Source organism: Ochlerotatus camptorhynchus, unplaced genomic scaffold, assembly GCF_037179485.1.
Source record: "Ochlerotatus camptorhynchus isolate MF236.1 unplaced genomic scaffold, CSIRO-AGI_Acam_v1.1 ptg000400l, whole genome shotgun sequence".
Classification (NCBI taxonomy): domain Eukaryota; kingdom Metazoa; phylum Arthropoda; class Insecta; order Diptera; family Culicidae; genus Ochlerotatus; species Ochlerotatus camptorhynchus.
The window spans coordinates 212,458-226,320 of NW_027040886.1; the positions used below are offsets into that span (position 1 = coordinate 212,458).

The 13,863-nt window shown below is 36.6% G+C and overlaps 1 protein-coding gene across 4 annotated transcripts in view; it reads right to left on the bottom strand.

Moving 5' to 3' along the window:
• The window catches only part of LOC135710670 (innexin shaking-B-like), a 135,943-nt gene that overhangs the window by 49,455 nt on the left and 72,625 nt on the right, over positions 1-13,863 (bottom strand). For all 4 annotated transcript variants that reach the window (XM_065233312.1, XM_065233311.1, XM_065233315.1 and 1 more), the window contains one exon: positions 5,624-5,813. In XM_065233312.1, the coding sequence (XP_065089384.1) occupies positions 5,624-5,813 (190 nt within the window). The remainder of the gene's footprint in view (positions 1-5,623; positions 5,814-13,863) is intronic.

Here is a 13,863-nt window from a genome sequence, read left to right on the forward strand (position 1 = left end):
TTTTACAACACAAAAACAAATACAGTTTATTACTAGAATTGAAATCTACTTTGTTTTATGTACCTATAACAAGCTTAAACTCTATTATATCTACTGCTTCAAAAAGAACGATGTTTCGTCAACTCTGTGTAAAGTTATAAGCAAATGAGCTGTTCGTGACCAAAACTGTGTATGCCAAGCATGCCGATGTGTGACCAAATTCTTTACATTTCGACCAGTTCATTACCCAAGGTACAAACAGACGTACAGGCAGCCGAACCTTGCCAATAGTGACGTAGTGAGGTAACTCTGAACCCGAAAGGTCACACGAAACGAGTTTCACAAGGAATAAGATTTGGTAGGTAGATTGAGTAAGCTTCACTACGGATACTGACTGCATTTTAAGGCAGTCCAATATTCACCTTCGGCATAGCACGGATTTTAAAGATTCCGAAGGAATCGGGACCCAAGAAATCATCACTAGTCAAACTCGCTTCGGTGACCACTCCTTCAATTTCTACCTCACTACTGGGTATGTAGACTCGGTATTTCAATGAAAAAAGCTCGCACGCAACAATTTGGTTAACTTGCTTCCGGTCATCAACGGTAACGGTTGCCCGTAACTCAAATCTGTATCCAAGGGTGCCTTCCATTCATTTTGGCGAAAAACTTGTTTTATGAAATTACGGAATAATAAGATATTATGATAATATTTTGTAAGTGTAAGTAACAAGAAAAGATTGTAAACTTTATGTTTGACACACAAAACATGAAAATTTTGCTTCAAAAGAGTCACAATGAGCGATTTTCTGACCGCCTCTTCGCGAAGAGTGAAGAGCGAAGAGTGGGTGAGATAAATGACAAAATCGCTTATTGCGACGCTAATGTAGCAAAATTGGCTGGTATTATGCGTTAGACACAAACTTCACAATATTTTCTTGTTGCGTACACAAACAAAATATTATCATATAATCTTATTATTCCATAATTTCATAAAACATTTTCTTAGTCAAAATGAATAGAAGGCACCTTGTCTGTATCTCTTATGCGGGCAGGACTCGTTACTGTTTTTCAGTAAATGTAAAATACATTCACTGAAAAACAGTAGTGGATTCTGTTTGCTCTGGTTCGTCATGCATAAGAGATACGGATTTGAGTTCTTAACAAAAAGTTTCATACATCATTTTGCGAAATTCTGTTAATAAAAAAAGTTATGGGCATTCATTTACGAAATGAATGCAAATGATTTTCCATGCCTGTCTATAAATAGGGAATTTTTTGGTAAAAATCAACCATCGCCATTTATTTTCTTAAAAGTGCTACAAATCTCAAAAACTAAAGGACATACAAAGTTGGTTTCTTCAAAAGAGTTGCTCAAAAAGCCACCATCCTTCTAAAGGGTGATACGGTCAAAATTTGGTCAATATCAACTTGACGTATTTCTTTCAATTTTGCATTTAAAAAACCTGAACACCCCTCATTTTGAAGGTGTGTGTGTGTAGAATGTTGCTCCTATTTTGATTTTGGAATTCACTCTTCAGTTGTCAAAATGCCGTCCAAGCAAGAAGAGCAGCGTATCAAAATTTTGCTCGCGCATCGCGAAAATCCGAGCTACTCGCACGCAAAGTTGGCAAAATCGCTAAAAGTTGCCAAATCAACCGTTACAAATGTAATTAAAGTGTTTGGGGAACGTTTGTCGACAGCCAGGAAGTCTGGATCGGGGGGAAATCGAAAACCGGAAGCCGCTGAGACGACAAAGAGAGTTGCCGGTAGTTTCAAGCGAAACCCTAACCTCTCTCTCCGAGATGCCGCAAATAAGCTGGGTGTATCGTCTACAACCGTGCATCGAGCCAAAAAACGAGCCGGACTATCGACTTACAAGAAGGTAGTGACTCCAAATCGCGATGATAAACAAAATACGACGGCCAAAGCGCGATCCCGGAGGCTGTACACGACGATGCTGACGAAGTTTGACTGCGTGGTAATGGACGACGAAACCTACGTCAAAGCCGACTACAAGCAGCTTCCGGGACAGGAGTTTTATACGGCAAAAGGAAGGGGAAAGGTAGCAGATGTTTTCAAGCACATGAAACTGTCAAAGTTCGCAAAGAAATATCTGGTTTGGCAAGCCATCTGTACCTGTGGCTTGAAAAGCAGCATTTTCATAGCTTCCGGGACTGTCAACCAAGAAATTTACGTGAAAGAGTGTTTGAATAAACGTCTGCTGCCTTTCCTGAAGAAACACGGTTGTTCCGTACTGTTTTGGCCGGATTTGGCATCTTGCCATTACGGTAAAAAGGCCATGGAGTGGTACGCCGCCAACAACGTGCAGGTGGTTCCCAAGGACAAGAACCCTCCCAACACGCCAGAGCTCCGCCCAATTGAGAAATACTGGGCTATTGTCAAGCGGAACCTAAAGAAGACCAAAAAAACTGCTAAGGGCGAGCAGCAGTTCAAGGCAAACTGGCTTTCTGCGGCGAAGAAGGTGGACAAGGTGGCTGTACAAAATCTGATGGCAGGGGTCAAGCGTAAGGCCCGGCAATTCGGATTTGGAAAAGCGGAAGCCTAACTGAATATTTTTCCTGAATTTTATACTAATTGAACTTGAAAAAGAAATTTAATTTGATTTTTAAATAAACGATTTCACCGATTTACACGCGTTTTCCCTTGACCAAATTTTGACCGTATCACCCTTTAAAAAGCTAAATTAAAAGATAACAAAAGCGCTAACCTAACGGCAGAACTCCAAACTACTTTTGATATCGCCAAATGAAGGCAAAGTTTCTAAATATCAACTTTGCTGGTGACTCAAGTTCAAGTTCATAATGCAGCCCTCATGAGCTTTTAATTAATGGTGTGATTTGATACTGCTCCACCCACTTTACCATGGTACACATAGCCATTTACAATGTAGTTTGACGTTTGAACACACGATTTTTTACATCCAACCAGTATTAGAGGTTCTTTTGGTACAATGCACCAGTTAAGGAAATCAAGGTATTTTCCCCTTAAAATTAAAAGCAATAGTGAATATCATGTAGTGCATAAGTTCTCTTAAGCATTATTTAGATGTTTATATTCGCAGCATAGATGAAAACTTTGAAAAAATACCTTAAAAAGTTATTTTAAAATTGATAAAATAATTTGGAAATGGACCTAGTCGGGGCAAAATGCACTACCACAAAGGGGAAAGGTGCACCATAATGATGAGGCAAAATGCACTACAATAATGTGGTAATATGACCCTCATAATAAAGATCATGACCAAGATGAACGTCTTCGTTTTTGACTGAATCCAATTCCGATCGTAGTTGTTCAAAGGCCCATGACCGCTTAGTAGACTTCGGAACGTTGCCGCCCATTTCTGAAGCAAGAATAGAACGTAAACAAAGCTTATTTACTTTAGGATCATTTTGCCCTGATATTTTGAGTGCAAAAATTATTGTATGCAACTCGTTGAAAATTTCGTCGTTCAGTGTTTCATATGTTTAAAAGGATGGGGAACACGATGGTCCCATCAAATTGAAAATTAAAATACATCCTCTTTGAGACAAAATCCGTTTATTTTTTTCAAACGTGAATTATTAAAATTTCGTTTTGAAATGTGAATTATAAAAATAATCATTTCAGATTGAGCTTGTCCAATTATCTTATATATACAGTTCCTAATGATATTTTTTCCTCTTTTCGGGACATAAATCCACTGCGACTAGTTTTTTGGTCTACTGTGGTATACCCCGTGTCCTTAGTTTAGTGCCTGTCGTATTATTCCACCACTATTGACACATGATGAAGTATTCGGTTTAGATACAGTTGTCATTTTTGCCTTTATCGCAAGGATCCGACTCTAATTAAAAGGTCCCGCTCTTTGTACCCTTCGGAGGGTTGGAACACTTTTCAAAGGCGTACATCTTTGTTATTTGAAATCGAAATCCTTCGCAACAAAATCAAGCAATAACAGCGATACTGACCATGCATCAGAACCCTAGTCTTAACCATTTCAAACTAGAGAACAGTGAATAAAAGATGGAAAATAACTACTTATCTCATTTTATCTTTGTTTCAAGATCATCTTCGGTGGACAAAGCCGAGGCTTGTTACTATCAACAAGGTATACAAAGGAAAAAGGACTAAGATGTGTTCTTTTGATTACAAAACAATCCTGTTCCCCTAATTTGAAGTAGTTCGGACTTGTCTTAAGTGATAGATCTTAATGCCAGTAACGCACCACCAAAATGTAATCTACCAGACGATACTGGCCTACCCAATGCTATCTGCAGCCTCATTAGTGCCGGAGAAAATTAACAAAAGAAAGTAGTGCTTACTTGAAAATCTCGAAAAATATGCTCCGATCGGTATATCAAATTATATTTTGAAAGTTGGTCTGAAATAAGAATCTAATCCTAATTTAGTCAAAATTGGAAGAGGTCAATATCACTTGGTACGGAATGATCCAAATTTGCATTTATTTTGCAGTCAAAATTGTATTCATGGCGAATTTTATTCTAATTGTAAGTAAAGTTAATTTAGCTGTAACTTTTTCATGCAATTGCAATAAAATTGGTCTTGAATTGAATGTGAGGGTTTCATAAAGAAAAGCTTGCGTTATGATTTTAACACGAGGTTTTTAAGTTTGAATAAGTATGGAGATCGAACACCCGTTTTAGGTCAGGGAACCGAAAATTTGAATCACACACTTTATTTACTTATTTCAAAGGCAATGATTGATGTTTTCTGATTAGTTAGGTATTTTACAACTGATAATCTGAGTACTCGGGCAAATTATATTTAGTCTGAGTACCCAGGTATTTTTCAGCTTATAATTGTACCTATTTAGCGAGCACATAGTAAAACTTATTGACTTAAGTAATATGTAAAATTGCTTTCGTTAAGTTTTGCACAAATACGGGGTAATAAAATTGATGCCTTATACACACCAAACAGTTCTGAATTTGACTAGTGAGGTAACCTATCTCACGTAAAAAACATGTATTTCATTTCACACAAACTACTCGCTTGACATAAATATTGCTTACAAGTTTGAAATATTAGATAACTTGTCCCATAGCATTACATCAACTTTTATTTAAAAGTGTGTGTGATGTTGCATTTATGTGCATCAACTTTACATTACTATTTTTAACTGTATAATTTATCAAAAATACTCCACATTTTTAGCTAATAATAGCGTACTTTATTTGGACGCTTAGGTACGGGATGCCTTTGTTTTAAGAAATCTTTGCCATGATTACGCATCGTTCCACGGTTGATAGAACTTATTAAAATGTATGTATTCTGTAATTTTAAATTGGTAAACTAGTGACCGTCTGTTTGGTTTAAGGATATATACTTAAATTACGATTGCATTTTTTTTTACCAATATAGGACCTTTCTCTTCCTCGTTCTATATTCTGCTGGCCAGTCAAAACTCAGGCTCTCGTTCCCCTCTAAAATGCTACGCTATGTATGCATGGAGAAGTTATAAACGACGGACTGCAATTTAAGTTAACTAATGGGTGAAAATGATGCATAAATAGAAAAAGGAGTGAGCTATGAAAATACAACTAGTGACATGATTGTGCCAACCGTGAACAGTTGTGAATGAAATGTTTCTATGAGATAACATATTACTGAAGACACTTACCTGAAAAAATAAAGTAAAAGCTACCCATTGATAGTACTTGGTATGCCGAATTGTCAACGCACCGCTTCGTTGTGAGTTATCTACTCCTGGGAATGGCACTTCCTGACCTTGTTTCTTCATAAAGGCGTCTACGACTGTGTATGTCGAATGAATCCAACAATATGTGTTCAGCACGTCTTCAGGGATGTCTCTGAAATTTAAAATGGATGATATATAGGTTAAGGACTTTCTGGATTTATTGTTTTGTATTATTGTTAATTGTATTTAAATTGTGTGGGTCTCTTTAACGTTTACCTAATGTCTCAAGATATATCCAGATAATAGGCGTTTTTATTGTTATTATTATTCATTGACAACTTTGACCATTTTTTAAGTTATGCTTACTTAAAACCACATCCAGGTAGCATCGTAAATGGGATGATATCTGATCCTTCTAACTTTCATATTCTATTGATGAATTCACGCGAAACTGCACCAGTGCATGCGACCCCTAGGTTTGAAATTCAAAACCACAAAAGTGATGATGTACTTAAAAATATCCCATACATAGCAAAACGTCATTATCATTTTCACATCATTTCCATCTGCTGGTCGACCGTAAAGTAAATTCATCAATTCCTATGATGGCTTCCACAAAGAGGATTAATACCAGTTTCTGTCAGGAATAATATTTTCTTATGAACCCCACAAAATCGCAAATAATCTTGATATTGAATTGTGCATAAGACAAATAGCCGAAAGACATTTGACTTAAAACTTTGGATTTGAAATGATCTTGTAACGTGTTATTCATTTGCGTATATTACCAGTAGGCTGCTCAAATTCGATGAAAGTATTTGCAATCACTACGATCATCTTCCAGTATGATTGATAAAAAAATAAACCTATGCAAAAACTGGTAAGAATTGATGAAGGTTTAGAGATCGCGTAGTGATAAATTACTACACGGTAAGAAAAAAGTACCCAAAAGTAAATTATTTTCACTCATCTCGGCACTATAGTGCAGGAACCCAAAAGTAGGTACAGCGGGCCAAAGTAGTTTTCATTTACTTGTGTGTAATTCGTATGGAATTTTCCACTCGCTTTATATCCAATAGTAAGTTAGTTGTACCCAAAAGTAGGTAAATATGATTATACTCAACGTTGGATTCCCACACTTTACTACCCCTGTTGGGTGGTTTTGCTCCTCAGTTTTTGACAACATTAGAAGGAGAAAAGGAGACAAACTAGTCAAAAGTTGGTAAAAGTGAACTGGCCATTGGGTACTTTTTTTTACCGTTTATGGGAGATTTTTTAAGTACACTACAATTGTTCTATCTTTGATTCAAAATTTAATATGTGGTTTCCATTGGTAAACAATCCAGTTTTTGTTGATGTAATGAAACTAGTGTACTATGTACATATTCAACTATCAATTTATCCTATTTTGCACATTTATATCATTATTGATTTACTATCAAACTAGAAACTAGAACCAAAAGTAAAGCGATGCCATCACAAAAGGTCAGTAGTGAAACAAAAAAAAGTTATGCATTTGAAATTTTTACTACGAACAATACAAATACATACAAACTTCAAACCATTTGCACAAACTTTACACCTTCATCAATCTGCACTATTTTTATTTTATTATAGTTACTTTAACACTCTAGGGTCACTCGTGACATGTACGGGGATGAGATTTGAACACGTAACTTTGACGTGAGAGGTATGGATGTTAATCAGGACGCCAGCCGTCTCCCAATCTACAATTTTACTATTATAACTATCACGAATCAAACTTTATGTATTGATGGTGGCCTAAAGTTTGATGTATTGATGGTGGCCAAAATGATTGCAAATACTTTTTATAAAATAAAGCACGTGCAGTGCACTTTTTATCCATATATAATTCAACTCACTGAACTGTTGCAAAAATGTTAAATGGTACTTTACAATAATGTAGCTATTTTTCAAAACATCATGAGAAGTTAACGACAAGTACTTTTTACATGGCAGATGAGAGGACATTAAAATTAATGATTCTTATTCAACTGCAACAACACCGCAATGATTTGTCAACATGTTTGCACAGTTACGTATTATCGATGGTATCCATGTTACAGTTATGTAGAAAATAAGTAGCAAATGCATAGTTTGAACAATAATAGAATTTGTTGAATATGTGCGTGGGTTATACGGTACTTGTCAGTAGTGGTAACGACATCGGTGCAGCTCCTCTGTCAGCAACCATCTGGTTTCGGTATTATGAGCTACTAGTTCTGGCAATTCGCCCGCTATCTGGTGCCGTGTTCAGTTCACCAGCAGTTCTGGAAAAGTCGAGCTCCGACTCTAACGCATCCTCAAAGGTCGACATCGATATCGGCATCAACAACTGACAACATATTTGGTGCCCCCAAAACTGGTGGTCTTCCTTACCACCTATTTCTCCGCTTTTGCCAATGCCAACACCAAAAGTGTTTTCATCCCAGGGACATGACATATTTGCGTCATGGTAGATGGCTTGCAACAAACCATTACAGTAACAACTTGATTCAGTTTTTTTGCAAAACGAAGTTTGAATACTTATAGATTCATAACGCTTAAGGTGATACGATCCAGAAGCGTGGGCTTTGAAGCCACTTCGCCTTTTCCAAGGGATAATTATCTTCTACCGGAAAACATACAATAACAAATCTGATGATGCAAATTTAATTCCATATGATGATGCAAATTTAATTCCTGAAATCGCAATTGTGTCCGAGATAAACTCTCTAGAAAACTCAAAGTGGCATAATTTGTGGACGCTGGATCGTACCACTACACACTTTGTCAACTTTTTAGTAACATTTCGAAACAGTTGATCATAAGATACAAAAAAAACATACCATTCAAACTCTGTTACACCAAAGTTTCGAGAAACATAATGCTTTATGGAACTCTCATACATCAATTGATAGATTTGTTGATCAAGTGTTTCATACAATATATCGTAGCATATAATTTCGTACTAATCAGTGTTCACTCGGCTGTCGACAAAAGCAGACCACTCTCGATGTGTGCCACGCGATCGTCTGTTTTCTCGGCAGCAACCATTGTGTGGTCCGCCTCATTGTTCTTCATCAGCAGTTCTTTCAGTCGATACGTCGTCGACTTTGCAAAGCAACCGTTTCGTGATGAATGTGTGAGTGCTGACCACATTTTGCGTCCATTTCTACAATGGAAGCGCTCTGACCCTCGTTGGCGATTCTGCCATACAAGTAAACCACTGGAAACGGCTCCAATTCTGGTAGAGGAGGCTTACTGGATAGCGGAAGATAAAATGTTTATTGTGTTGTACCTTTTGACTGTAGTTTTAAGATGTATTGTATAGTGAACAAGAATCCTCGGCTCTGTAAAGTTAATTCAGTTGAGCCTTATCAAATAAATTAATAATAATAATAACTTCATACTATTTTGAGTGTAGCAAGTTTGCTCCACCAATTGGATGCATGATTTGAGAGGTTATCCAAGCAGTACATTGCAACAATTGAGTTTCATTATTGAGACTTAAAGAAAATCAAGTACTAAACATGAAACAGTTTCGTATCAAGATGTTTTTCTTGTACCAGTTAAGGGACTTCTGGGCAACTTAAATTGCAAAATAACAATATTAACGATGTTTTCTGTATTGCTTGGCACTCTAATATGCAGTCTATTGATCTCAACGCAACATTGATTCTTGATACATTAGTGATATCAATATGTTAAGATACTTGTACCTTCAGGTAGAAAACACAAGTTTACAAATAACAGTAAAAAAATTAAAATGAATCTTTTACCAATAATTCTTGAGAAAAATCGTGTGCTGAATCTGAAAATGCAGTCAAAAAAAATCTCGGTAGGATAGTTTTTGAGATACAGCTAAAAATGAAAATTTACTGTAAAAAAGTTTGTTTACTAAAATACAAATATCTCCGGTTGTAATGAGACTATACCCGAGCAAAGTCGGATATCAAAATACTATCAAAATGATATCTAATTTAGTTTTTGAAATCATGTTGACAACATATTTTGATATGCTATTTTTTAAATTTCGGTTGAATTCATATTTTTCTATTGTTTTATTATTTCTTAAAATTTTATATAAAACTAAATTTGATAGGGGAATTTACGTAATCTCGTCAATCTAAGCAGCGTCCGAACTTCTATTAGCGATTTCTCAGCGTCACACACATACTTGACAGGTTTGTTTGTTGACATTTATCTGCTGCTTGCTGTTCTACCAATTCCAATCGACAGAATTGATCAAAACGGGTTGAACATGTTTTTACAACGCTCCAAACTTCTCAGATGAGAGTGACTATTGTCGGCAGTCTCTTTTTCTTCGGCACCCTTTCCATTTGAACTGCGTGTTAACCAGCTGTTCTATTATCGGCAACTCGAAATCAGCCGTATTTTGTAGTATGTATATTTCATTTAAAGAAAAATATGGTATAACAGGAATTCACAGTCGTAAAAATGTAATCAGATTGAAACTGAAAAGGTAAGGAATCGGCTTAATACATTCAGCGAAGAGTTTTGATGGGAAAATACAGTGAAATAAACGTTTCAATTTCGGTTGCCGAAAACAGTCAATGGGTGCCGAAGCCATAATTTACCCTATTTTATATGAAAAAAAACGTTTCCACACTTATCACTGAAATCTACATTTATTTTTATTTTTTCTTCTTACGAGTTAATCAGGTTTCTTTATGAACATCACAAAGACAATTATGATTCTTACAGTGTTGTTTTAAAACATTTATTGATATTAATCTGCCTGTGAATTGAATTTACTAATCGATATATATTTGATTGCGTCCAGTTCGTCTGTAATACTTATACTAATACATTGTCGAATATTGCAATTTAACTTTCGTAGACTTAGTCGGTTTCTTAGCTCATATTTAAATATGTTGTTATTAATTATTTTTAATATCAGTTCTCTCCCAATATAATAAATATCGTCATTGTCTGTTAAAATATATTCAATGCGAAGAAATTCATCATTCATAATAATATAAGAGTCATCGTAGACTAATTTTTTACAAAATTCGTGTGTCCCATTCCTATATTGAATATAATTCCACTAGAATTTGTCATGAAAACGAAACTCTTAACTTAAAAACTTCACATCGTCTATATCTATGCTATTGGATTTAATAAACTTCAATCGTTCGTCATATTTTAACTTTTGTTATTTGTCTATAATGAAAAAAGCGATTCATTATATACTTTCTTGTAATGTGTACCACTGCATGATTATTTCCAGTTCTGTACTTTAATATGGCACCATTTGCACTTTATTGACAACATTATTTGATTTTGAATCTTGATATTTTTTTTTTCCTTTGGTTTGTTTTTTCCGTCGATCTTGTTTTCCGTGCTGAGCACCAATGCTACCGACGCCAGGAAGGCAGCTCCCACACCTGGACCCTACCTATCGACCCATCAACTCATGAACCGGGGACCAACGGCTTTACTTCCCATCCGAAGGAAGGCGTGATCAGAGATGTTATGCCTCAGAACATCCCGGCGGCGCCGACTGGGATTGAACCCAGGCCTGCTGGGGTGAGAGGTAATCACGCTTACCACTACACCACCGGCACCGTTATTACTCGACACTCGTCAACGTATCAACCGACTATCGCTGACAGAACGCAGTGAGAGGTAGAGCCATGGCAAACAACAATCAGCATTAATGGTCGCTGCTCACAGGCAAAACGTAACACTCGCTGCTGATGATGTAAAGCATAACGAAAACAGTGAAGATTTCTGCAGTACGATAATGAGAAAAAGCGAAACGACAGAAGAAAATGAAAACAATGCCTAGGCATTCCAAGTTCGTCTCGGCAAGCGCGACTGTGTGAGTTACAATCAAAGCTGGCATAATTAAACGGAAGCTGTTGGGCTAACTCACCAACACACTCACATAAGCAAGCAAAGCAGCATCTGCTTGTCGTGATTGTCGGGAATGTCCAGATCGGTAATGGATCACCGCTGAAGACGACATTCACCAGTTTTTTTTTACTTCTTTTGTCAACTTGATGGATGGTCATTAAGAGAGCTTCGACAAGCACATTGATCGGAATGTATCAAGCGTTACTACCTTCATCTGTTTGACGATCGAGATTGTGATACGTCGCAACTCTATTTTGTAGGATATCAGCAAAAAATAAAGCCTGTTGAGCATCTCATTGTATCTTGAGAGGTTCTAGGTGGATCAGCGAACAACGTTCCTCATAGCCTCCTAAAAGGTATCGGTAATCGTCAACGTGCATAGCGAATGAATCTTCGTTGAAAAGACTCGATTTGCTCAGCTCCATTCTGATAGAAGGGATTCCAAACGGCAGTGGCAAATTCTTAAGTAGAGGATACTAGACAGCAATATAGTTATTTCAGGCTATACATCGGCAAAATCCTTAGCAATCCTAAAGATGAAACCCAAAGATTTGGAAGCTTTGTCGACGATAAACGAAATGTACTGTTTGAATGCCAGTTGCAAATCCAAGATGACACCTAGATCTTTCACGTGACTTACTCGTTGAATAACATCAATTAAAAGTATATAATTAAACGTCAAGGGCTCTTTTTTACGAGAGAATTACTGAACATTTCTTCGGGTTCACAGTAAATCTGTCGAACTGTTTTTGTAGAAACAATGCATTAGTATGCGTTTTAATCTTTAAGTAAATCTTAAGATCATCAGCGAAAGGCAGACGGGGCCCCTCTAACACAAAGTTCACATTGTTGAAATAAATTAAAAAAAATAGTGGTCCGAGGTGACTTTCCTGGGAAAGTGCCCGAATAGCAATCCTCAATAGAAACACAAAGTTGGTGATCGATGAGATATGACAGGCACCAGGATAGTAAGGGTTTGTTGATCCCCAGCCGTTCTAGTTTAACTATGGCGATGGCGTTATTGATCTTGTCGCATGCTGCTGATAAATCAGTGGAGTTAGCGTCGGTCTGGTAGCGCTCCACTAGGCTATTCATAACGTACAAAGGGAAACAAAGCAGGTTGGTTTTCGATGATCGATTGGACATGAAATCGCGGTTGTTTTCATGGAGATACTGCTTACAGTGAGACAACAATGGCTCCATAAGAACTAGCTCAAATAGTTTCGATACGGCACACAGTTTCAAACAGGGTTTGTCAATGCGTTACTTGATTATATTTTAAATTTTAAATAAATTTTAAATCATAATTTTTTTAATGCATCTCATGGCAAGTAGTCAAGCCATGTGCTCACACTTACCCCATAAAGGTTGTCCACGAAATTATTGCACCACACAAAATGTATCTCCAAAAGTCATAGGGGAAATGGCTCTAATGTTGGCCTATGGATCTAAGATTGGGCCCATCGCTAAAAATCTGCTATTTATCAATTGTATCTAGATGAACGCGTCAATAGGACGGTACTAATGGATATTTTTGGTTGCTATTGAAAATTTAGTCGATTGCTGAATTTATGTATGGGCCCAAATTAGGGACACTTAGGCCGACATTACATACATTTCCCCTATATCAGAATCAAGAAATATTTTGAGAGGGTGATCTTTGATTTATTAATAATCTATTTAACGTTTAGCTTTGTCTCATTTATTTACCATAAACATATACATGAACTTTTCTCATTATACCTTCCATTAATTTTTGCACAGTGGTATCGGCCACTTCTTTCTCAGCTTTTTTTCCACTTTCATTTTCGATAGGTCAGTTCATGGGTTGATAGGTTGGGTGCAGGTGTGGACAGGCATGGAAAATCATTTACATTCATTTCATGCAATCATTTACATTCATTTGCCTCTAACTTTTTTCATCAACAGCAATCTGCAAAATGATGTACAGAGCTTTAGTAGGTTTTGTTATTAGCTACAACTTTTTCCCATAACTCAAATCTGTGTCTCTTATGCATAACGAATTAGAGCGGGCAAAACTTGTTACTGTTTTTCAGTGAATGTAATATACATTCACTGAAAAACAGTAGTGGATTCTGTTCGCTCTGGTTCGTCATACATAAGAGATACGAATTTTAGTTGTTAACAAAAGTTGTAGCTAATAACAAAACCTACTAAAGCTCCATACATTGTTTTGCGGAATTCTGTTGATAAAAAAAGTTAAGGCAAATGAATGTAAATGAATGCACGAAATGAATGCAAATGATTTTCCATGCCTGGGTGTGGAAGCTGCCTCCTTGGCGTCGGTGACGTTTTTGGAGGCTTTAATTTAGATACAT